The sequence below is a fragment of the Ixodes scapularis genome, unplaced genomic scaffold, assembly GCF_016920785.2.
Source record: "Ixodes scapularis isolate PalLabHiFi unplaced genomic scaffold, ASM1692078v2 PGA_scaffold0__279_contigs__length_252992795, whole genome shotgun sequence".
Lineage (NCBI taxonomy): Eukaryota > Metazoa > Arthropoda > Arachnida > Ixodida > Ixodidae > Ixodes > Ixodes scapularis.
The window spans coordinates 7,670,188-7,696,119 of NW_024609835.1; the positions used below are offsets into that span (position 1 = coordinate 7,670,188).

At 48.6% G+C, this 25,932-nt stretch overlaps 1 protein-coding gene across 1 annotated transcript in view; it reads right to left on the reverse strand.

Moving 5' to 3' along the window:
- Positions 1-24,655, reverse strand: part of LOC115309891 (CUGBP Elav-like family member 4) — a 251,270-nt gene extending 226,615 nt beyond the window's left edge. Inside the window, exon 1 of the mRNA XM_029968138.2 lies at positions 24,367-24,655. Within this exon, the coding sequence (XP_029823998.2) occupies positions 24,367-24,601 (235 nt within the window). The 5' untranslated portion in view covers positions 24,602-24,655. The remainder of the gene's footprint in view (positions 1-24,366) is intronic.
- Positions 24,656-25,932: the final 1,277 nt, after the last annotated feature.

A 25,932-nucleotide genomic window follows, 5' to 3' on the forward strand; every position in this document is an offset into this window, starting at 1 on the left:
TAGCGCTCCAGTAGCGCCGTGTTAGCGCTTCAGTAGCGCTTCTTGTACCGCGGTGCTGCGGATTAGCGCGTGCACTGCGGTTCCGGTTCCTGTGGTTGCGTGTGCATCAGCAACACCATGGCGGACATGTGGGATGCTGCAATAGAAATGCGACAAAAGCTCCTACATACGCGATCAGTACATATGTGTGTGGACGGCTTAACGCCCAGAAGAACCTTCTGTGTGCGTGAAATCTTTCGCCACCGAGATACCAACGGGTACCCGGCGAACCTTGTTCCTAGGCTGAGGGACTGAGATACAGACCTCTTTCGAAGGTGATTATTTTTAACTGCGTCTCTTTGAAACCAAGGTTACGCATATCGAATAGAAAGCGATAAGGTCGAAACCAATCAATTAGTCGCTCAGAGTCCATGACTCTGGATCGCCTGCCCAAACCTTTGCTTGGAGAGCGGCTCTTTTATTCCTCTTCTTTCAATGCCAAAGGAATTAACAACAACAACGGAATCGCCGTGCACGCGCTATTCCGCAGCAGTAAGCACGGCACAAGAAGCGTAAGAGCGCTAACAAAGCGCTGTGAAGCGCTAACAGAGCGCTAACAAAGCGCTTCTGAAGCGCTAAGAGAGCGCTGCTGAAGCGCTAATCGAGCGCTACATCACGCGCTGGGAAGCGCCACATGAGCGCTCCTTGGAGCGCTCACGTAGCGCGAATTTTGTATGAAAAAAAAATTCTGTGCATACCATTTTTATGCGTAAAACCGGGGTCACGCTGTTTATACTTCATACAAAAGGTACGCAAACATCATTCACTGCGATATCCGTGGTTTGAATGCTGCGAGCCAAGTTTTTCATTGAACACGTTGCCATGCGGCAATCGAAGTACGTATTTCATGGTGACTAATGCCACTGGATTATGGGAAAGTAGCTCTATTGCCTTGCCTGCCTGCTCACCGAACACGAAAAAATACTAACACACAGGCGACCAAATTCTTACAAGGCGATTTGCTAATCGGTCTCCGTTGCTATAGCAATCGCCATTTTGGCCCTTGCAAATCTTCGAAGCTTCGAGAAGGTCGTTCAAATCCAGTCCTACCAAGACTACCATGAAACATCAGACTGAAGGTGTTCCTCGCCAATATAAGCAAATTTGGCACTGTGTATGCAATCAACTTATCATTCATTACCCATCTCCACGGAGCTCTTACAATTATATTGTTCGTCTTGCGTATTTTAATTCAGTAAAATTATTTTTCAGTACCTCCAAGCAGCGACAGAGCGTGTGGTGGTGGTATGAAGATGTACGCTTGTTTCGCTGGTGTGTGGACAGAAAAATATCGGTATACAAGAAACGTCTCTACAAAGCCACCCGTCACCAGCGAATTTAGATCGGCTCACCAAGAATGAAGAGATCAAGGATAAGTTGCAGATTTTATGAGCCTAACTGACGACTATACCGGGAGCTTGGGACTAATTTCCCACGATACAGCTACCGTAATGGTGACTTGCGTTCGAATTTGTTTGCAGTCTGTCTTTTGTTTGATGTATAAACAGTGTGACCCCGGTTTAAGAAGTTAAAACAAGCATATAGCTAGTAATACAGAAATAACCATTTACGAATCACTGCCGTGATGCGTTTGAGCATGTTCCTTTTTTAACGAGCCAGGTGACGTGAGCGCGAACCAGCTGCGCGCATAGGGAGCAGCCGCCGCAGCGAGGTCTGAAGGATGTGACACAAGTACACGGTGTCACCAAACAAAATTACAGTTTTTTTTTATTGCAAAAATAAACTAAGCATCGCCGGAAGATCATTATCCGCCCATAGGTAGCGATAGAGGTCACAACTAGCTGCCAAAGTTTCATCCCGGAGAGACACTTTAATCAAAAGTTATAAGTTTTTTCTGAAAATTTCAATGGAAAAATAGAGCCCATCTTTGCCCATTTTTGGTTTCTAGCGCCATAGAGGCCCATGTATTCGAAAACACCGTCAGTGGCTATTTTCCCATTGAATTTTCAGAAAATCCCTTATAACTTTTGAATAAGGTATCGGATCGGGCGGAAAGTTTGGCATTTGGTTGAGACCTCTAGCGCTACTTTTGGGCAAAGAATGAGCATTCGGCAATGCCTAGTTTATTTTTTGCGTTAAAAGAAAAACCTGCAATTCTTTTTTTGTGACACCCTGCAGATGACAGCTGCGGTTAGAAGGAGCACGTAGGTGCATGATGCAGGGGTTGGCAGCAGGCGAAGCGTCCCAAACTCTATCGAATTACGTCTTATTTGGCAGCAGCTACGCAAAAGGCACAGTTAGAATTTGTTGTATGCCATACGGCTGAGCGTGGACAATTTTTTGAAATAATTAATTTTATCACGCCTAAAATCAAGAAAAACAGTTGAGCCTCAAATGCGCCTGTAATATTCCACACTATGCTTCTTCTTGAGTAACTACATACGTAATCGTTTTCCGGGCGTGCAAGGTTATACGCATAGCGAAATCGGAATGGCGGCAAATTGTATGCTCTCCCAAATGCATTTGTAACCCGGGATAAATGGACGGCAATTATACCCACCAGCAGACAAAATTGATGTGATTCTGTAAAAATCAAAGCGTGATTGTACCCTGCAAACGAGGTGTCAATAGAGCTGAAAATGTAATCTAATTTTTTTCAGAAATCAGTGGTTTCATAGCTTGGGCAGAGAAGCTGCGGCGCACCACCAGTGTTGGCACAACCCTCCAGCTTGAAAGCCTGCGGTTGTCCTTCGCAAGTTCAAAGAACGCGAACGTGTTTCTTCTTCCAAAAGCCCTGGAAGCATGATTTCCCCCAAAAATGGGTTGATGCATTGAAAAGTGCTTCGAGTTTATAGAGTAATAATCACGTTCATTACACTCATCGAAAACCTATGAAGGCAGCCGATTGCGGCGACCCTGCCCATTTTTTCATATACCGCCCGACTAGTAATTGTTCACGGTCCTGCGCTTTCATACTCGACGTATTCCCACTTCGCATGAAGCGTGACCTCAACCAAATTGTAACCAGACTCACAGCTCGACACTTAAACGCGTTAGGAATGGACGTAAGCGCATCATATTGATCCACGCGTACTTTTCACACAATATGACTTCCGTCTTTCTGAATAACGGAACTTTCGTCTCTTCGTTTGAGATCAGAGTGCGCCAAAAACTCAACACGGGTCATTTTTACGCTTCTATGTACCTGGCCAATAACTCCCACCAAGCGCGTCTATGTGAGCAAAACATTTACTCATCCCACCACGCATCTTTTACGTATACATATATATATGAGCGAGAAAGTGAGGGAGAGGAGGAGACGAGAGCGCGCGGTGACGTCAGAACGCGCAGCTCTGGTCGGAATGATTAGAGGGTAGACCTAAAGCTACCTGCCATTGTCTCCATTGCACTGGTCGAGCGCGTTATTACACGCAACAGCGGCGTCGGGCGTTTGGCTGTCATATTCGAGCGCGTACGACGAGTGCAGTGATATAGCATTTATCTACTGAAAAACCCTGGCAGATCGCCACGAGAAGAGGCCGCCGATATGGAAAGGTGGAGCGGCAGAAAACGAATGAGAGGAGAGCCACGTGACTGGCGCCCCGCTGCGGAGCGAACACGTGTGTTTCGGGTCCTCGCGGCTGCATACGCTGTGCGCTGACGTCCAGGTTTCCCGAGAAATGGCTCTTTGATGCTCTGTGCTACCAGATCCTTGCGCTCCAAGTCTGCGACCGGGCACTTTAAGGCTCCGTCGTCAAACTGCCAGGAATTCTGTTTATAGAGCTGGCTGTGGCAGTAGTGACAAAGGCGGCTCGCTTTAGGTTTGCCAACTAATCATTCGAACCAGAGCTCGGCGTTCTTACGTCCCTTCGTGCTTTCCTTTGCTCTCCCTCAGTTACTCCGCACATCCCTGAGGCTCACTCCACCTCTTCAATTAAACTCGTTGAGTTACCGACCGTTTCGCCATTTCATACATTATGGGAGCCATCAAATACATTGTCGGTGTCACAATCCTTTTTTCGTCGTTCGTAAATCGGCACCTGGGTCGTAAAGTACCTATGTACAAGTAACTGGGAATCGGTTGCTACTTACTTTTGTTGTACCTGAAGTACAAACCTAGGTACTTTCATTTCTCGGTATCTGTATCTGTGCCTTAGGCACATTTTCCAGCAATTTGTGACTAAGTGAAGTTACTTTTTACAGGCACTTTTCTAATCACTTCGTCAAAACGCTAGAAACTACAGAATATCGAACTCAACGTTAATCACGGCACTCCTATGTGCCATGATGAACACTGAGTTGGGTAGAACCTGGGAGGGCACTGACTTGATCGAACGACGTTTTAGCGAACGAAACCCCGCCCATGATGTTTCATCGAACGACACTTTAGCGAATGGCGGTGTTCATTTGAGCGAACGGTGGATTAAACATGCCGTTCTAGCGACAGCAATTTATTGAATCGCTTCAGAACTCCGTTTAGGGAAAATAGCGATTTGCTTCCTTCATCTCAGACCAAAATCGACTTCAGTGCGTGTTTGAAGCTCCTCTGACAGCTATTCGAGCGAGAAAACCACTTGAAAGATGTGCGCAGTTTCTGTGGCCTGTATCTTGTCCTGGTGGCGGCTCTTTTTTGCCATATACACAATTTAAAATATTATTTAAAATAAATGACAATTTCAGTTGTAAAGCAATGTAGCGTCGCGTATGTAAGACTGTTTCCACTCAACAAACAGGACTCAAATTTTGCAGTTATCAAAACTAAAAAGTTCAGAAAGAAGAAAAAAAAAAAGTATTTTTCTTTCAACTGCCGAAAAAAAAACAACGAGGAAGCTTCAAGCGTTTCGCTCGTCGTCGCGAAGGTTAATATGCACTCGACTCGTGCGTTTCTTCATGCGGCCGACGTTTTCTAGGCTCGTCGACGTTAGCACCGGCTCTGAGGGCAAGAACACCAACAAGCGAGTTTCGGCGGTTTCGACGTGACATGGTAAACAGTAGAAGCTGTGGCCTCGGTGAACCAATTTGTGCGCGGGGATAAGGGTCGTGAGGACTCAGGCATCGCATTGACACCAATAAAGCATATTTATCGAGCTTGTTTTTGCGTGCATCCTTATATAAAAAGCTTTACTTCCAGTATATTTCGACAAATTTGGAGAAAATGAATAAGAAAGTATCGTTGAAGTCACTCTACCTGTAGCTAGGTATATTTTTAAGTGAGTACCTACGCACGTACCTAGGTACCTTTTCGTTTGAGTAACTGTAACTGTATCCTATAGGTAAATTTTTGAAATAAGTTCTACAACTCTTATCGGCACTTTATAGCAAATTTAGAAGCAACAAGATTCTTGTGAGGTCAAATTGCGCTTTTTTATGCACTCTCGACTCAAGGTACGCCCGTTTACACATGGATTAGTAAAAACAGTTGTATTTCAGTACATTCATACCCCGCTGAATATGGAAACGGCTGCCTCGGAGCAGCGGCGTCGTCATGGTGCGCATGTCGCAGTGTTTTGTCTCGGCAACCCTTTTTCTCTGGTAAAATAAAAATTATTAAAATAAACTTTCATCCGCGAATTTTACAACATATTCGGAGCAAAGGAAGAAGTAGAGGTTTCGAACCATTCGCAGAGTGCTGTCTACCTGTGAAACCAAAAGTTGGGCCTGTGTCAAACCTACAGCAAACACTTTATTCCGGGTAAAGTATTTGCAAGTAGCACCTAGAAGACAAGGACTTTCCCCAAAAAAACATTAGTAGCCGATGTACGCCCAGTTCGCCTCAGCGTCGACGCTAGTGCGTCCTTGCAGGGTCTGCCAAAGCTGCAATACCAGACGCAGGCGCTTACCACTTTGCACCGTAGTCTCGTTGAGCTCCATCGTCCCTTGGGGCGTTTTGGGGAGCCACTAGAAGTGAAGTCACGCGCAGGCCTTGCCTTTTTGCTGGTCCTGGTCAAACCCCGATCTACGCCCGAACAAATAGCCCCGTGTTTTTCACACGCGACGCGGTCATGACGGGTATTGCTCCAGCAAGACGTTCCAAATACCGAACCGCTGAGGACAGCTGCGACAGCGTCCTGGTTCTCCGATCCCAGAGACGGCGGAAAGACACGGCGGTAAAGCGACGGTGTCACCCCAAAGCCCCATTCACACCGTGCTATTTTGCTCGTGAATTCACGGCTGCGACGTTGATCCCAAGGCTTTATTTCTCCGCGCGAGGGGCATCGCAACTACGAAATCGCGAATGAAATCCCACCATGTGAATCGGGATTTAGTCAACTGAAATTCCGGACGGCAGACGTTTAGAACCTGCGCAGTGTTCGGCGCCTCGTGGCGTAACCTTTCCCAACAGAGGACTCCGAAACATACTCCATCTGCGTCTGCTTGGAGCTTTGGCGTTCCAACGCTCGGCCGGGTGAGCCTCTAACCCAATAGAACCCAGCAGACGAGGCCTGCGCGTAACATCATCGTTAGTGGATCTAAGACACGCTCGAGCTCGACGAGAGTAAAGTGATGTCTGTCTTGGCGTTGCCGCCTGCCAGCATCGTCGGGAGACGCTGCAAGACGCGCTGGCAGTGATGCTGTCGTGAGCTAGACGGCGCAGCGGGGACGTTCAACACTAAGCTGACTGCGCTGGGAGCTACGTTCTCGTTCGATCAGTCGTACGCCCTCTCTTTTCCCACGTCATCACAACCTCGACCGCACCCACGCGCAGAGAGCCGAGCTTAAGAAGGAGGCGGCTTATGGGTCCGGCTGGCACGTAGCTCCCACAGTAGTCTCACCTTAAACGGAATAGAGTAATAACGTTTGGGATGAGCAGAGTTCGCCTTCGATGTTTCATTATCCTCATTGGAACACCAGTAAGACCACACGACCACGAAAAGTTTTCGAAAGGACAACCCTACGGAGAGACGAGATCACTGTAAAACAAAGGTGGTTCCTAGGCTTCACTTTCAAGTGCTCCGAGGCCGAGGTAACGTATGAAAGGTGCACTCTGCCGTTCTCTTAACTTCGCCACGACTCATGTGTAGATGGCACGGCCAAGAGGTCAAGTCCAACGGCAGAATTAACCGTAAAATAACATGTCCATGTTGAACAAAAGGTTGGGACGGAAACGAGCTAGTGGTGGTTAAACATTTGACTAAAAAAAACCCGAGACTGGGACGAGAAGGGACGGACAAACACAAAATGCTGTGTTTTTCCGTCCCTTCTCGCCACAGTCTCGGGGTTTTTAGTCAAGTTTATGCCCATGTTCTATACTTTTTTGTCACGCGTGTTGGGTTCTCATATGCTACTCTTAGTTCTTTCAACCATGCTCGGGGGTCGCTTTATGTTTTCATTTTGTCTAAAATAAAATGTCAACTAAACCTTGTTTTCGTTCAAAGTAAAACCTGTTTTGGAGGACATTAATCGATGCTGTCACGACGCGAGGCATTTCCACGGCCTCGCGGGATACGTTACACGGGCGAAGCCGGAGGGAATAAAACAGCATCGGGAGATTCGTCCAGCTGAACAAAGAAGAGAGAGAAAAGCGGGGCCCTGAGGCGGAGTACGTCCGGGCTTCTCTCTACTACGTCCGATCGAAAGCCGGGAGCGTCGAGCCCGCTCGGCGCAAAGAACAAAGCGCTCTTTCCTCCCCCGTTTTGCACTCGCTCTCAGAAAAGAAAAAAAAAAGAGCGAAAAAGCGAACGCGATGGTCTTTTTGTCCGATCTCCGGTGGCCTTTCGATGCCCGCTCGAGGCGTCCCGCTTTGCGGAGCAAACAGACGCCGTGACAGGTAGCACCCCCCCTGCTTTTCCTCTTTTTGTTATATAGACGCGGGAAACGCGCCAAATACACGCGTGATAATTTTTATGACACCAGCAAAAAAAAAAAAAAAAAAAAAAAAACAAGGAGGAAACGTTTTGAAAAAATAGTGCGTGGTACTATTGGCAGGAGCGTGGCAGGGGAGACGTAGTGAGTGTCCCCCTGAAATGTGACCGGAATCTTTGTTGTTTATTTTTGTGCGTGAAAACAGTGACTGGGCTGGAACAACTTTCCTAACGCGTGGACATCAAATCTGTGTCGTTCTAAGAATATAAAATAAAACTTAAATAATGGCTCGTGTAATAGCAGTTGCATGATATGTTTATTCGCCGCCGTTTTTGTCTCTGAAACTTGCTACCCTAATACAAACACTGAGCAACACACGCACGCGAAACGTTTGTTTTCATTCTTAAAAACTGTAGCAGTTGTCGGGATTCCTGTGGTCTCCCTTCCCCGATGTCCGTGATGACGGCCACGGGTTGAAAAGCTCGGCTTCCGCCGTGAGCTTCGACATGTTTTCGCGTAAAAGAGTCCCCTGTCTCGGAGCGCGTTCCTTTTTAACTCTCTCTCTCTCTTCGGGGAACGTCTGCTATTTTCCCGTTCAGATGCGGTTGCGACCGACGAGCGATGATGTTTCGCCTCGCCTTTTCCCGCTTTCAGGGAGGGGACTCGTCTCGCAACCGCGAAAGGGATGGGGTGTGTGTCGGCGACCCTTCCAATGCTTCCCCGCACGCTGGCTCCTCCGGAACCCGTCCGCAGGCCCCACCCCCCTCCGGCAACGTCTGACACGAGAGCGGCGGCCGTGTGCGCGCTCTCGTGAAGCGGCCGCAGCCCCCCCCCCCCCTCTTTCCCCGGCAGTGCCTGACACGAGAGCGGAGGCCGAGCGCGCGCCCTCGTAAAGCGGCCGCAGCCCCCTCCCCCCCCCCCCCCCCCCCCTCCCTCCTGGGCAATCCTGACACGAGAGTGGAGGCCCAGCGCGCCCTCTCGTGAAGTGGTCACCAATGGCTATATAGGAGATGTTTTGCTCGGTCTACGGGAGAATGGGCATTTCTTTCGCGTTTCTTCGCGGTTGCAGACGCCGCCGGCACCGCTCCATGGGATAGTTACTGCTTTCGCACTAAAAAATAAACGGGATCAGCGGCACGCAATCTGGAAATAACCGCATAAATACGCAGCTGTCACAATCCGTACCACGAGCTTAAAGAGGAAAGGTATTCCCTCAAATGTACACGCAATCGTGTGATTCGTTAATTTCTATTGACGGTTTACGCATGCTGTCTTTCCATTTGCGTGACGTATTTCGCTCACCACTTGAGGTGGGGCGGGTGCAGGCACTCACTGACAGCCCAGTGTGTAGGTTTGCACGAGACTTGGCGATGCAACCTGCCTTCTTCGATTACAGGAAAATTAAGGCTCTAATGTTTGGTGACAGCGCGGACTTGTCACCCGCTCATGCCGAACCTGCAACCGTTGACGTGGAGACTAACAGCTGCTGCCCAGCAACGCTCTTCTCGGCGAATCTAAAATTGTTCCAACATGGGAAAACTTCTTTGATGCACGCAAAAGGCGCCTTCATTACAAGCTGTTCCAACGTAGCTAGGCAATGTCGATGGCTACAGCGCCTCGTCATAACCGCAGCAAAAAGTGCTGTTCGCTGGAAAATAAAGTTGATAAAAGTGTATCTTTAAAAAGAAAAAAAAAAATGAAAAAAACACGAGATAATATTTTGTTTTCTTAGGAATTTTGATGCGTTTTTTTGTCGTAATTTATTTTATATTTAAATATAGGATGTGGCCAAAAGAATCTACTGCTTCAAATATCCTTCAGGACTCGGAGACTGCTGTTGCCCTTATAAACAACTTTGACTGCGTACAGGTGCCGGCGTTGTCTGACCCATTTGGCAGAAACTTTTCCATTTTCCAACGCTACGCTGTAAAAATACACAGGCGTGTATTAATTTACGCGTGTTTTTGCTCCGTTAAGCTACTGCCCAGGAGGTGGAACAATACGGAGTATTGACTGACGACCAGAGCTGTGTGCGCGACTGCTGAGCGTGTGTTGATGGCGGACATCCACAGTTGTTTAGCAACGTGCATTCCACACCTTCAATATTGCCGGGCTTAGCAGCCTATTAGTGTAAGTTAGCTCCAAGCATGCGCTCTGATCAGTGCCCCCGAGTATGGCATCCAGTGAATACCAAAAGCCGCTACGCACACGCGCCGGATTAAAGCCGCCATTGCTGACCTTTATTGCCTTACGGAGATACCGAGTCACTCAACGGACATTGACGAGCCTCCACAAAGGTCAATGCTAGGGCGAGGACACAATAGGACCTAATATGGATATAACCTGGCCTGCTATTAGCGGCGAGATGTTTTAGTGGCGCCCTCCTACGGTTCCTCCTTGTGACGTCATTACCTTGCAAACAAGAAGTTCGATGGTGTTTGTAAATAGCATGGTGGAAGCTTGAAATCATTGTGCTCTTAAAGGCCGGTTCTCACATGCAGCGAAGCGCTGATGTAGCGCTACTCACGTGTCGTCAGTTACTCATTGTCTGCCATGAACAACAGTTTCGACGGTGCGATACAAAACTGGTGAACGCTCCCGTCAGCACGCGCTTAGCGCGAGGTCAGCGCTCTGCTTGTAGCGCTCCGCTTCATGTGTGAACAGGCTGTTAAGAACACTGCCAACACCGTCAAAATTAAAGTTCTTTCATTCCTCTTATTTCCCTCGATGATAAATCCTTTTCTGACGTCATAGTCTGCGTTCGGCCAATCGTGGAAGGCCGACCACAGCGACTCTTTCGGTCGCGCACGTCGCCAATAATAATGGTGAAGTGCTGACGAAAACACGAAAAGAGTAAACAAAACCTGATGGTCGGTTATGACGCCGCGCATGCACAGCTGTAGCAAAGTGTCAAAGTGTCTTGATGGTGTGGAATACACGTTGCGAAAGAACCCTGGAAGCTCGCCATCAACACAAGCTCAGCAGTCGCGCAAGCAGCTATAGCCTCCAGTGAATACTTCCTATAGGAGGCTCCTTGTCCAGCTTCGCCGCGCAGCTCGGTGTTTGCCTAACACAAGTCCCGACGAACTTTGCGTCACCTGCGTTGATCGAGCGGAATCGACGCTCGGCAGGGATTTGTGTTCGATCGGTGCCTGACAGATTCAACACGGGCCCGAACGCCGAAGCAGCGTTCAGCTAATACAGCCCAGTTCTACGTCAGAAAGAAACGGGCCATTTATGCTCGTTGCCCGTGCAGGCGAGGTGAATCACAAGAGGCGTGCGCAGCTGTTCCATCTTCTGCCCAGTAAAGCAAGAGGGACGTCACCTTTGAGGATGGGCTAACTTAATTTTCTAACGCAAATCAGCAGGTCGGTCGATTCTGACCCAAACCCGAGACCAGCCTTTTAAGCCTGGCAAGTGACGCATGATGAAACAGGAGTAGACGCCTTCTATGTCGACCAGGCGAATGACTCCAACTCCGCACTGACACGTGCGCTCCTCTTAGAAAGTCCACGGACCTCGGCACTCGGGGGCAACTCCGCTGAACTCCAAATATCCCGGCCTAATGAGTGGCTTTAAAAGTAAGATTTACGTAATTAGTGAAATATTGCCTTGGGCGAACTGAAGAGCGTACTGCGTTTAGGCACGTGTGGTGTTCGCCCAAGGGCGGCTCACTCGCACTTACTAACCAATAGGAAATGCTTGAATTGGAAAGCCTGCAGTCAGACGCTCTTTTCATCGCCGGCTAGAATTTGCAGCGGCAGCTGTTAGGGACCCGTCGCCCGGTTTCGCGACGGCGTGACCGTTAACGAAATGTTTCCGCGATAAATTTGGCGGGAAAATGAATGCCACCTCAACTGAAGTCACGGGACCCACATAAATTCATCGCTATAAAATAAAAAAAAAATATAGGTTTCACGCTAAAATTTACGTCATATGAACTATGCACCAATTCAGTTTCCCCGCTAAATTTGGCGGGAAAACACATCACGAACATAACATAATTTATTTATCAACAACGCGTCGGTGCTAAATGAATGCAACGGCATTTGAATATCAGATGACCGCAGGACGCACGATCGGCGTAATGTCAATCGATCGTCATTATCATATCGTCGATTAAGCAGCACAGCTGCGGGTGGCTAAATGCATTACGTCGTACGATCGTGATCACGTCACGTCGTGTGATTTTGTTTTTATTGACCCCACTTGCGTCGCGTACCAGAGGCTTTACTACTCAAACCTTACTTAAAAAACTCGCCAAAAATATCTAGCAATACGGAAGCGCAGGTGTCCAAGTATGGTCTAGAAGATGCTCATAGATGCTTGAAAGCTGGAGCGATATTTGAACTCGCTAAAGCGCTCACGCGCTCATTCCATACACGATAGCGAGCGGACGCGAAAAAGGTAGCGTTCTATGTCGAGTCTAAAGAAGGGAAGATACCTGCTCATAATCAACACTTGAGGGGCAGCTGGGCATTTTGCCGCTCAATAGCGCCATTATAAAGTTACTGTTATAAAAATTGTGCGTAAAGAGACGTAACCGAACTATGGCACGAGCAACGGCGACATAAGTACACAAACAACCTGGCGAGCCAGCAAAAGGAGAAACAAAGTTAGCCACAAACGCACTGCTCAGCGACCAGGAAAGCTTAGCGAGGGCTGGTGAAGACCCGGAGCTCTCCCGAGTTCACTACCCTTCTTTATGATCATCATTTCGCACTAACCGCGCCGGGCGGCAGAGCGTCGGCTCACTTTGAAAGCTCCCTTTTATGGCTACGCATCAAATTGAACGAAGTAACTTAATATCCGTGATCCTAAAGGCCAAAAAAAGACGATTACTTTTTTTTATTTTCTTTCCGATACCGAGAAATTCTAGTTTTCTATACGTAATAAGGTATATTAATAAAACTCCCGCCGGTAGAACTTTTCGTCTAGCACAAACAAAAACTGAAGCTGCCGTTAAGGGCTAGGAAAACATCCAACTTTTCAATCGGTGAGTGTTTGTGCGGGCGCACGGAAGAGCTACCGTCCGCTCTTCGTGGCCCTCGGGGCCCTCCTCCCGTTCGCGTCCATCTTTGTCGGCGGGACGGACGACGAAGCTCTAACTCGAGTGCCGATACGGTTCCGCTGACGAGATGGCTTCCCCTCGGCCTTCCTTGTCGATGCCCAGCACTGAGACGTATGTGCTACCGTCGAGAGACGCTCAGACGCGGGCGCGAACAAAAGTGAAAACGAACACATCTGAAGAACGCATTAAAGACCCAAATGCAGAAAGGCAAGGCGAAAGGCTCGCGCTGCCAAGTCCCCATAGCACCGTCTGGGCCGGTGGCCGCGACATCCTTCTTTCTTCCTTTCTGAGGAGCCTTTCTCGTCGGCAGAAAACTCGCGGATTGCAGCGTATGTTACCACAAAGAGTGGCAACGAGCCAGAATACCTAAAGTGGAACACTATTCGGTGTAGGCACGCAGCCAGAGTATTGGGGGGGGGGGGGGGGGGGGCAAATTTAAGAAAGTGTGGGAGGGTGAGGATTCCGTCTTCGCTCCCCGCTTTCTCTTTCTCTCTTTCATTGTCTGCGTGTGTGATTCGAGGGTGGTTTGACTTTTCTTGCTCTCTTGAAAAACCGGGGGAGGACCGAGAGCAAGATAGGCCAATGTGCTGCCACGCGATAAAGTGACGACAAAAACAAACTAGCAAGAAAAAAACCGCGCTAGACGTTTCGATTAAAGGGGTACTTCGCTTCCTATATACTGCACACTGCGTAAGACAGCGCCAACTAGCAATACTCGATTGTGTCTCTCTTTTTGCGCAACTGAAATCTCTAATGAAAACTATTATACCTGGCTTCGCGTGAACTCCGAGCTCAGCCGGTAACAAGGCGAGCGAGTACTTCAAAATCTGTCTTTGACACAACGGAACGCACGAAGGGTCCATCCAATCAAAATACAGCATTAAGAAAGCGCGACGACAAGGCAGTCGATCGCGCTCCGGCATAAGGTGACTTCATTTGGTAAGGTGAAGAGGGGGGATGGGGGGGAAGAGTGGGGGACAAGAAAACGAGGGTGAATTTTGTGGGGAAACAAACGCTCGAGGTGCGCAAGGGGGAGGACGAACTTGCATTTCGCATGGGTTTAATAAATAGCGAATGAAGTCTGATTGGCACATCTGCGTTTGTTGCGTCCCCACGCAACCCAAACGACCGTAACGTCATAGTCACCTGGACAAATGTTCGCTGTACACAGCACGGTGAGCGAAGCAATCCACGAGTCGCGGTTCCTGGAGTGGTTCGATCGTTACGGTGGTTTAGGCTGCATGCAAAGGCAATCGTTGAAAACGTGTGAACCAGTCTATAAATGCAAGCTCGCGTCATTCGCCTTGTTTCTCTGTTTGTGCCATTACCGGCAAAACCAAGCAAACGCAGTGAATGGACCGTGAAGCTTTTTGCTTGTCAATAGCCGAGGATACATAGAATCGACCTTGGCGCATTCCATTGAGATATTAACGCTGAACTCCATGGAGCGAATTATGCAACGAATAACTGGCGAACGCCGCCCGATGGCACGCTCGCTTTGCGCGCGACATAGCAGCCACTGTGTTGATTCCACGCGCAGAGCAAAAGCCGCCGGGCAAAATTCGTCGATTTTTCGTACCATATTCGTCCCATGGAGTTCAGCCTTTACGATTGTGGTTAGGTAGATAAGAGAGCAGCAAAGCGACTGGACGCAAATGTCTGGATTCGTTTGATTTCTATACGCGACTGTCGCATTTATCAAAAATTGCAACCTGTACTTCTCTGGTGAAACAAAGTATGGTATGGCTCAAGCCAATCGTGTGATATATAAACTGAACCAAACAAATATATACATGTTTTGCACTGCTTCGTAGAAATTCCGAAAAGCGAACAGGGCTGTATCCGCGCCGTGTCCCGCAAATGCCGCTACTGGAGCCACTCGTTCACATCAGCCTGATTTGCACGCACACTGAATGATAAGGCGGAGTCACACTGCTTATACTTCAAACAAACGACAATCAGCACACTGATTCGTACACTAGTCAACTAGAGGTATGTGCTTCGAATGCTACATGGCAATGAACTGAAGGAGAAACTTGGCCCGTGGCATTCGAACCCATGATACAGCGGTGACTCGTGTTTGTAGTCTGTCTTTTGCTTGATGTATGAGCAGTGTGACCCGGATTTGTAGTTTATGAACCTCTGAGACAAAAGGAAGGTGAGTAGGAGAATAAAGCAAACTTAAGACAAACCGACTAAACAAGAGGAGGCAGAATTAGATCTGAACCGCAGCTACCACGACCAACCGACGATCGTGTGTGGCGATTCCGTCGTAAACGGTTATTAATAAATGAATCGCCTAAATTAGCGTTAACGACTATCGTATAAAAAGCAACGATACTAGTAGTTACACGTTCGCGCCAGTAGCCTTCGCGGCGTTGTGCGCTAAGCGTGAGACGGAGTAACCCTCGCAGTTTCTCCCGCAACATATGAGTATTCCTCTGGGTACGGCTTTGCTTAGCAATAAAACCGAAGTTGGAGGGCGCCTGCGAGCCCGCGCACTTTCAGCGTCGATCCCACTTATGAACGGATTCTCTTCCAATGAAATGCCAAAGAAACTTGTCCGCGAGTTCAGAGGCTGCAGTGGCTCAGTCTGTTGTTGGACAAGACGGCGCCGAACTTCGATAACGCTTCAACGTGCATTTTAAGTTATTCAAGTTCAGCTTTTTTGGCGGACAAGAAATTAGAGCTCGCTCTGATAATCTCACGTTTTGCAGCCACAGGAAGCGACTGCGAGCGACTGCGAACCCCGAGTCTATAGACGTTTTTCGCGTCACCTCATTCCAGTGAGACCGTTTTTTATTTGAGTGGAAGTTCGTGGGAAGTTCGTGAGTAGAAGATAGTGTTCAGTGAGGAGGTCGCTTAGCTGCGTCCAAGTTTGGGGTACGGTGCCGTCGAGAAATAAAAATCGCGAAGTGGGAAATGAAAATTTATTTTATTGTCCGTTCAAATCGCGCGGAAGTGCCACCCGGTCCGTAGTCTCGCGCCTTACGCACTCCGGGCAGAAGGCGCCGAGGAGATTGGTTCTGCCGGTCGCAGCGTAGCTGACGTGACTTCATCGAGCTCCCTGCCGTCTCACGCAGAGGGAACAACGGGGCGGGAGGCGGAAGGGGCCGCCAAGTGAAACAAAACAGGCGTCCCGGGGACAAAGCCACAAGAGCGGCGGCCCCGTTCCGCGGCACCAGGGGCTCGGGGGACAATGCACGCGGGGCGCTTAATCAATACGGCCCTGCGACCGGAATCCGACAGGGGAGCGTCTCGTGCCTCCGCGGACGGCCGAGGAGGAGGGCACGCCGATCCCGGGCGTCGCGTCTGCTCCAGGCTCCCGGAGGTGTCATTCACCCGGAGCCTACGGAAGAAAACCGTTCGTTGATACGCAGACTTGAAAACGTGTCTCGGCCTCGCACTCTTGTTTTCTTGTTGTTTTTCTCTCTGTACCGTTTTTTTTTTTTTTTCTTTCGAGTGGTATCGAGGCGCGCCCTTCGACTCCAATAACGTCACTGCCACCTTCAGAAACGCAGGGCGAGGACAGTCTCAAGCGTATCCAGTACCCAACCGATCAAATTGCTCCGTTAGCAGATGCACCGAGAAATGAATCACGAAGAAGTTGGGGTCACCGATCTCTTAAGCTGTCGCGGGTGCAGCAAATTGGGCCTTGCAGGAACAGTGATGGACGACTGCATTCTGCATGGACACGACGTCTTTTGGAGCCTTTGTGTCATCCGCTTACTCGGAGCAAGAAGCGTGTAGTCACGTTGCAGTTTTGACAAGACCTGCAGAGCGCCGCAAGGGAAGTAACTTGTTTAGTGTAGCGCAACCACCAGCCTGGAATCCTTAGTCTGCATGACGGTGTAGTGAGTGGAGGAACACGCGTCTTTGCCCATCTGCATCAAAATCGCTGGCGGCGGCGATCAAAACCAGGAAGGACCTTAGTGTCCCACAGCGCCAGTTTTCGTTCAACGTATTCTGAGCTGGATTTGATTTATTTAGCGGCGGACAAACACGACCGATGTGCTCCTGTGAACTTCCACATTGCAGTTGACAATGCATGCTTTTGTCAGAAATTTGCACCGGAGATGCTCACAGTTGCACGTTCAATGTGGGCTTCACGGCGTCGGAAACTAATGGAGCGGTCGAGGTAAGTACCGTACATCACCGGTTACGAGGCGCCCCAACAGTGGCAGGAAGTCGGAGACTGACCCCGTTAGTGTATGAAGGGGAAAAACAAAATAGGCCGTGCGCAGTTCTGTTACACGTGCTGCGGGCACTATCACGTTTTGCAAGAAAAAGCTGCCGCGAGCGCTAAAAAATATACCCACGCGCCTTGCCTGCTTGAGAACAAGTGGACGTGCCGCCTTTCCCAAGCTGCTACGGAAGCAAGATATGCGTTGCGGGTCAGCATCGTACCGGCGTGCGGTCATGTATCACTACTGCGTGTGCACGTTAAAGACCCCAGGCTGGCGGCTGTACCGCACTGGCTAAATTGCTCATCTACAGCTGGGGACGAGTCGCCCACTGAGGCAGACTGAGTTCAGGCTGTATAAATGTACACACACATTTTTTTTTTCCTTTGCGTCGTGGGTCCTTTTGTTTTTTGTAACATGAGCACACACTGTCGCGTATGGCTGCACGAATTTTATTCACGGTAAAAAGAACGGTGATGTGTTTAGATTTCCGTCGGCCATGCCGCATACCACACAGAAGCTTGAATAGGTGCTGTGAGGTGAAACAAATCACACGGCTCGCTGTAGCTGCCGAACAAGCACTGCCATATACCCAGCGCATATCTTGTCGCGGGTATGTTTATTTTGCAAGCATATAAAAAGTTTTTCACGCATCGCTAAGCCTCGTTTGTCGCCCGTTTTGCAGTCTTGCACCCCAAATGCTGAAGCTTTTGAGGTTGAGCGATAGGTGGCACGGAGAAGTGTGCATATCAAGAGTGCTTGAATGTTTCTTGATGGTTGCGCCTTGCTGGAGTGACGAAATTCTTTAGCGAGGGCAAATGCCGCCTTTTCCTGGCGGCAACCACCGTTTTGCGTCGTGCGATGTGTCATGTTTTCGACCGATAGGTCAGGTTGGGTGCATGGAAATGCCGGGTGGTGGCGTGCTCTCGTATAACTCAGGAAGTGATTCGAGACTGTATATACGACGTCCCAACAAACGCGGAATGGCGGCGGTTGACGCGCACCAACGCGCGACAACTGGGAACCGAACAGTTAATGGCGCCTGTGCTTGCAGACGACAAAGTTCTCACCACTCAAGAAGAGCCGCAAGGCCCAGGAAATTTGAGGTACCCTAGGCATATCGTTAATTTCTACATCTTTGAAAAGTTCTTTAACTGCACACATAATCCGTTTAGAAGTGCGAACAGTGTTACTCTCTGCTTCCGGTAAATGTTATACAAGGATCCCTCGATTGCATTATCTGTGTCGCCAAAGTTTGGTAATAGTATGGCGATTACTCCACGAATGCTAAAAAAAGGAGGTAAGATTAAGTACCCACTTTCTAGGTCTGAAACCCAAAAAAACGTTTTGGTAAAAAAAAAAAAAAAGGTTTCTGAATGTTTTAAAAAAAAGTCAATCATCGCGGTTTTCATTCAGATTTATTTGACGACTGTTTTGAGCGAAGGCACTCCGGAGGGGGCTTAGATGTAGTCCGTACGAGCGGAGCTACGTTGCCGCAAGTAAGAAGAGCCTCAATTCTCACTCGGAACTTCATTTGCAAAGCATTCGAAGAAACAACTGACACGCGTGATTAAAAGGCAGGCCCACACCTCGCCCCCCGTCGAGCGGGCCAAGCGAAATCGCTCAATTCCTGAGCCGCATTCCATTACCGGCAGCAGCAGACGCCCGGCGGTGAGTCGATCCGAAAGGAGCTCAGAAAACGGAAATCTAAGATGACAACGCAGACGCTTCTCTCTTTTTGTGCGGGATCTCGGAGCGCAATTCCTCCGAGAATGAAGAGAGGGATGCCCCCTCTTGTTTGAAGCAACCAAACAAGAGGAAAAAACAGAGAGAAAACAGGCCACTATGACGGCATATAAATGGCAAACGATCAACGTTCTCTCTTCCTCTTTTTTTTTTTTTACAAGCAAGAAACAAACATTTTGAAGTAAAGATTCGAAAGCGAGAGAGAGAGAGAGAGAGAGAGAGAGAAAAGAAAGATGCATCGTCGGCGTGCCACATCGCCGCTTCGCTCGCCTGCCCAACCATGTTTTTGGTTGTCTGTTTTACTGCCGCCGTCGCGAGCGCTTTTGTCCGCTAAATAGACTCGACAACGAATCGCACGGCCGAGCGAAACTGACGTGGGCGGGCGGGCGTTCGCCGCCCGTGGCCACGTGGGAAAATGAATTCTCGCGCGATCGCGGTCGGTGCGAGTCAACAGGGCCGCCGTGCGAATAATTAGGAATGCCGCTCGAAGAAAAAGGAATCGCAACAAATGGGACGGGAAACGCGCGAAAGACCTCCTCTCTTTTCCCGCCTATTATGGTTCGGCCCTAATGACGCTAATAACAAACTTGCTTCCAATTACTTCGGGCTCGAGTGATAAATAAAACGGCGCGAAACGGTTGCGTAGTGCCAGCCTTGTACGGAAAGCGGCGCGGTTATGGTTTGTCATTGGTAACTAGTTACATTTTTTGTTTGGTAATAAAGGAACAATTGTTTTCTTTATTCTTTTGAACAAAACAGGTAATGCTCTTGTGTTGTTTTTAGCCGCACTAACGAATTTCAATATTTCAACATTCAAAGCCTACACTAGTACGGTTTTCCTTGTGGAAGGAACGAGTAAGGAGAGAAAATTGCTGAAAAAATTACCATCTTAGCCCATCAAATAGAACGAGGAAAAAAACTAAAGAATCGCAACACAAACCTGTGCATCGGTGTGGTGAATGCCTGTGACAATTAATAAAGCGCTTCATATCTCGGCTTGCTGTTGGAGCGATGTTTATCAGAAAATCGACGTCGTAGTTAGCTGCGTTTTGGGCGTACATGTCACTGTCGATGCGAAAGGGAAATAGGAAGAAAAAAAGAGATAGAGGAGCAGAGAGGAGGAAGGAGGAATGGGATCAGCGACAAACACCCATTCACAAAGCCAGCATAAACGTAACTTTAAAATAGGTCCCTTTGCAATCGTCGAATCAAATCGCGCTCTTGGGTCGGGAGCACATGTCGCGCGCGTAGGATCACGAACTGCTTAGCCGCCAATCATAAAGCTCCTCTTGCTAAAGGGGACTTTCTGATCGTGCCCCATTGGCACAATCATAAAGGTACCTTTAGCTAAGGGACCTTTATTCTCTGCGGCGAATCAATTCACGATCATCCGCGTGTGGCATGTGCTTCTGACCAAACACCGAGGGCTGATTCGCCGACTGCAAGTGGAAGCTTATGTTAAAGCGGCACTAACAGGTCAAAATAATATATTTTTATTATCCCAAACGATTGAAAACGATACCTGGACATTATCCTCAAAATTCGAAACTTGGAAACTCAGTATTTTCGAAGTAAAGAAACAATTTCCAAAAGTCGAATTTCAAGTTCCCCCATAATCCGCGCCAGTGCAATGACGTCGAAAATTGAGTCGTTCTGCAAATCAAGTTTTTTTTCACGCTTCCGAAATGTCCAGACGCAAGGTGTCGTGTTCGCCCGCGTGCCGCAATCCAGCGCTCTTCTCCGTGCGTGCCGCCTATCGCTTGTGAGCAAACGACGCTCCACTTTCGACTTCGAAGTTTTTTTAGGCCCCTTTCAGCGACCTCAATTTTTTTTTAAACGGTGTGAGGTCGAAGAGAACGGGCTGTGGACTTTTGTGAGCAACGTAAGGGGCCACGTCGTGCCGGTTCTCTGTGAAAGGCTGCCCCGGCGGAGTCACAACCGAAATTACGGCACGCAGACACTGAATTCGGTTGTTTTGACCGTTTGACGATTTCCTTTTCGAGGTATGACAGGTTGTCAGGCGCCTGAAGAAGGGATCTACGACTGATTCCTTGACTAAAACACGCATCGTTTTAGGTAACAAAGAAAATATGATATTTGTGGTGTTAGTGCTCCTTTAAGGGTACCTTTACAGTGCTCCTTTAAAGGTACCTTTATGCTGGCCCTGTGAATAGGGCATAGGATTCGTTTTCCGAAAGAACTAGCACAGTAGTGCTTATTTGGGTGCACCCTAGTCACACTCCCTTTATCAGGGTGATTCTCATAACCCCCAAGGAAAGCAAAATCAACGGAGTTTTATAGTTCCGCTGACCCGTCTGCCATTTATTTCCGAATATCTTCTTCTTTCTCGGCCTCCAACGTCTTCTGATTACGGTAGTAATAAGGAAAGTAACCTCTTACTACTAAAGCCGACTAAAAGTTTATCAGTCTGAATTACCAGTGGCATGTAGCCAGTTTCTTCTTGGAACAAAACAGGAAGGAGGTCAAAGCTAATCGAAAAATCTGGCGGCCCGAGCAGTCTTCTGGAAGCTTCGCAGTGAACGTTGACCTTCTGCCAGTGTTCTCGGCCTGCCCGGGGGGCCAGGTCATCGATCCTCGACGGCGGACTCTCTTTCATCCCGCGTCTGGCCCCCATGCAAGATCCGAGGGAGCACGCCCAGGCGATGGAACAATTTGTATTTTCAATAAGTATAGCTTACAATTATTCCTCGACATTTGTAACTAATAAAACCAACTTTCTCGATTATTATTTTTTCTCCACGCAATGACAGTCGCAAAAAAAAAAAATATCTGAGAAGAACAGACACTGTTTATTACGTCAACTCGCGTCTGCAGAACAAGCGGTCACGTGATGTGGAGCCAATCATATGCCGCCTATGTTTTTCTTTGCATAGCCACGCGCTGCTACGGTTGGCAGAGCACAGAGTGCGCGCTGAGCTCCGCGCATTGTTAAGGTTCGGCTGTTCCCGCCATCCCAGCGATTGGGCGCGAGCCACAACCCGAATGAATGTCCAGGCATCGATTGTCGCCAGCCAAAAGTCGAATGCCTTCGCAGGGCTCGTGTGAACTGTATGAGCCGCATTACGTATCCTCGCAGCGGGAATCGCAAAGCTTGATGACGCAGTGACGGGAATCGCATTGTTGGCATTGTCCGCGCAGCTGCGTCATTAAGCCTTGCGAAGGAGGGACCGAAAGGAAAGGTGCGCTTTTATCTTTGGAATTTCACCACGACGAAGACGCGTCTTGGTCAGTGGCGTTGCCTTTGAGTATTCTTGGCGACCACAAGTGCCAGTAAGCTGTTGTAATGTGAGAAAAGATTCCCTGTCGATATCGTTGCACGAACGGCGCTCATTTTAAATGGCGGCAAAACTGTTTTTAATTCTTTTTAAATAAACATAAAAAATGCCCACTCAAAGTAGTTCTGCTAAGATAGTTTTAGTTTGTTTAGGATTCTGGGGTAAGTTATTATAGTCATGGGCTATTTATTTAATTAGACAATTCAGAAATGATTATTGCGTCGGCCTCTCAGCCTTCCTATTCATTATTGATGTAATGAGGGTGATAATTATGCACCACGTACTTAATGTTATAGTGAAGGAGTACACGAAAGCTTTTTTGTGACTTTTGTTTGTATGGAATTTAAAAAAAAATGATTTGTTGTACAAATGACTTATTTTTAACACATGACTTGAAAAAGATTTTTTAAGAATATATCTCGCCATTTTTGTATATTTCTGATTATACGCTGTAAAAAATCAACCACCTGACTTTAGGGTTAGAGGGAAAAAAATTGAAACGCTTGGCGATATTCACAGATTAATATTCTTATTATATATATAATTAACAAAACGCTATAAGGGATTGCCTTAAAATCCCCAGGATCAAAACAAAAATTGTTGGCAAATCTACATTTCATCGTGCATATATATATGTATCTTAATGAATCAGACGCAGTTTCGTAGCCATTCAGGATGACGGCCATGTGGCCGCAGACTGAAACAAAATCAACAAATAAAACAATAAAAAACAAAAAAACACGCGGCGTCGTGGCAAGTACCTTGCACAATCCTCTAATGAAGCTCCTCTTCGTCTGTTGGTCCAGTGATTAATGAAAACGCTAATTTCAAAGCACCTTGTTCCGCGGCCTATTTTTAATATCAAGTGAGACAATGTGGTTCAGCCAGGACAAACGCGATCGGTTAGGTAAGGCAGTACTGTTCCATTTATTCGCATGATTACTCACTCTACCGAGTGGAATTAAACACAGTACGAGGTAAACATATCGATATTACAAACAACAAACGAGTACAGATGCAGATGTCCACCTCCCTTCAGATAGTTTCGCTCATTCTGCTTTGCGGTACTTTTAATCTATCCAAAATAACTCACTAAGCAAAAAACCAAGTTTAGTCCGGTGAAGCAGAAGACCACACCAGTTGGCCGAAGCAGGAACTCAGTTAAGCAACTGTCGGGGGAACTGTAAAGGAGTTCATTTATAAAATTTCACACAGGTATGTCCTGGACGCTACGGGAGCGCCCAAGGAGAACATCTCGTGATCTGGTATTATTTCTTCAATCAGTGAGCCACAAAGATATCTGGCAATTGCCCCAGTACGTTGCGCTTTTCATTTAACCTAAAATGTTATATTTCTCAAAACCTAAGCAAACAATGTCCTTTGTCAAACACCAAAGCGACGTCTGCGAAGACAAGTGTTTCCTATATATAAACAGGCAATACTACAATCAACTTTTGGCGATATGACATAACGTCTTATCTAGGGATGTTCGTCTTCCTTTATCGTGCTCGAGCCGACCCGCCATCCAAATAAAATGCACCGTTTTTCTAAATCTTCCGAATCATTGCACAGAGACTTAAGGCTCGAGTTCCTCGAGACAAGGCCACGAGCTACCAAATCGCTTAAAAACCGCGACCCGTAACGTGGCGTAACAGGACGAAAAGAAATTGCCTCTTACTCAATTAAAGTTTCCTTTTGGTTACAAAATCATGATCACCAGGTATTACATTATAATGACGGCAGCCACAATCCAATCACTCGCAAACGCATCACGTTGGAAGCCTGGAGTCCGAATAAAACGCGTGTCAGCAGCATGCTTTAACGACTCACATACTACATAGATATCAGATGCGCGACAGAAGAGCCTGAAGCGCCCGGTGCTTCCTTTGGCCGAGGGACTGGCACGCCGCGGCCACACAACGACGGAGTCGTACTTCAGGAGCTACAGTCGACGTGACAGCTCCAACGTGACGCCACTTTCGAGAGCCGCTACTCGCACCGGCTCCGGGGTCGCTCGCGGGGAACGTGGGACGATGGTCAGAGCGAGCTCGCCGAGGCAACACGAGCAGAAGGCTCGCGGGCCGCGTTTCGGACCGCCGTGAGCCTCGGGCGAGAAGCGGCTCCCGGCATCCCCGATGACGCAACGGGGCGGCGAGACAAAGGAGCTCGGGAGGGCAGGCAGCGCGCGTGGCTCCCCCTCGCCGGCCGAGTCGGCGGCGGCGGCGGCGCGTGGTGCCGGGACAAAGCGCGCACGCGTCTGACTCACCCTTGTGCATGCCCGTGTACTTGTCCTTGAGCACGATGAGCTCGTAGATGGCGCCGAACTGCTCGAAGAGCGGCTTGAGGTCCTTCTCGTCCAGGTTGCGCGGGATCTGGCCGATAAACAGCTTGATGGCGTCGTGGTCCTTGACGGCCGCCGTGTCGCCGTGGCCGCCGCCGTTGTGCACAGAATCCATTACTCCGTTGTGCAGCGCCAGCGTGGGGAACTCACAGCACAACATGCACGCGATGCGAGGGAGAGCGACTCGGGCTTCTCCGTTCCAAAGCAGCCAGACTCGAGTGAGCGTGGCTCGGGGAAATCGCGCGCGGGCGGGACGGAGTGCGCATGCGCCGAGCCGAGCGCGCACGCGCACCGCGCTCCGCATCACGTGGCCGGCGGCGGGGGACACGGACCGAGCACATGGCCGCACGCGCGGGGCGCGAACCCGGGGACTCCGGGGCTTCGCCCGCCTCTCGTTTGGACGCGGCGGAGGTTCGTCGGCCAGCGGCGATCAGCCGGAGAGAGCGCGCTTTTTCTCCCATCTATTGTTTCACCTCGGAATTCTTCGGCAGGCTAAGGAAATAGAATCATTAACGATGAATATATTCTATATTATTGCATCACGCACCCGCATGTTCGTAAATCATCGGTGGTGTTTGCCGGAAACTGAAGGAAGAGAGAGATCTCCAGTGCCGTAAGAAACAATCCCCCCTATGTTTAGCAACCTGAACGGCGTCGCTCTGCAAATCCACTTCACCGCATGAAGAGGCACTATGAGAGAAAGCCCGCCTAACGGGGCCCTCAGCAGGTGAAAACATTGTATGTGTTCTGGGCTGGATTTTCTAGAGAGGCGTAACGCTCGAATGTAAGAAAAAAAGTGTTACGCGCAGGCCAATACAACATGAAGGATGCATAGCGTTTAGCAGGAAATTGATATAAACATTTGAATAAGAGAGATTCGCCAAGGAGCTTGGCAAGAATTGAACCCAGGACCACGGAATCCGCAGACCGACATCTTTGCTCCGAGCCACAAGTAGGAGATGCACGAGAGCGCAAGCGACACAAGTAAATTTTTATTCACACGATGCATCTTTCCAACGCGCAGAGCTTTAGCAAAATCGAAATTTCGCAAAATTGGCCTGTTCCCCCGGAAAGTTTGACACGCGAAAGCTGTGATGTACTCGCGAGATCTTCGCCAAACCTGGCCACCTGCACCGGAAATAACTATCGTTTCGCATCAAAATATTATGAAGTACGCGTAGAGTGAATATACAGTGTGCTTTATTAATACCACTCGATAAACTTTGTCAGATTCTGCTCACTCGGTTTACTAGGCCTGCCGAAACGGGAAAAGCCGGTGAACGTCAAGAAGAGGCAGAGTATTTTAAAGTATTTCGGACATTCTTCCAGCATTAAATGATCAGTTATCCCCAGTCACCATGCTTATATGCAGTGCTTGCCCTTGTCGCGAGTGTTGAGGAATCTGCACCGCGTCATCAACTGCACCAACCCGCAGTGCCCGCATCGCCCGTACGCACCGTTACTTCACTTGTCGCTTGCCACCACGTCTGT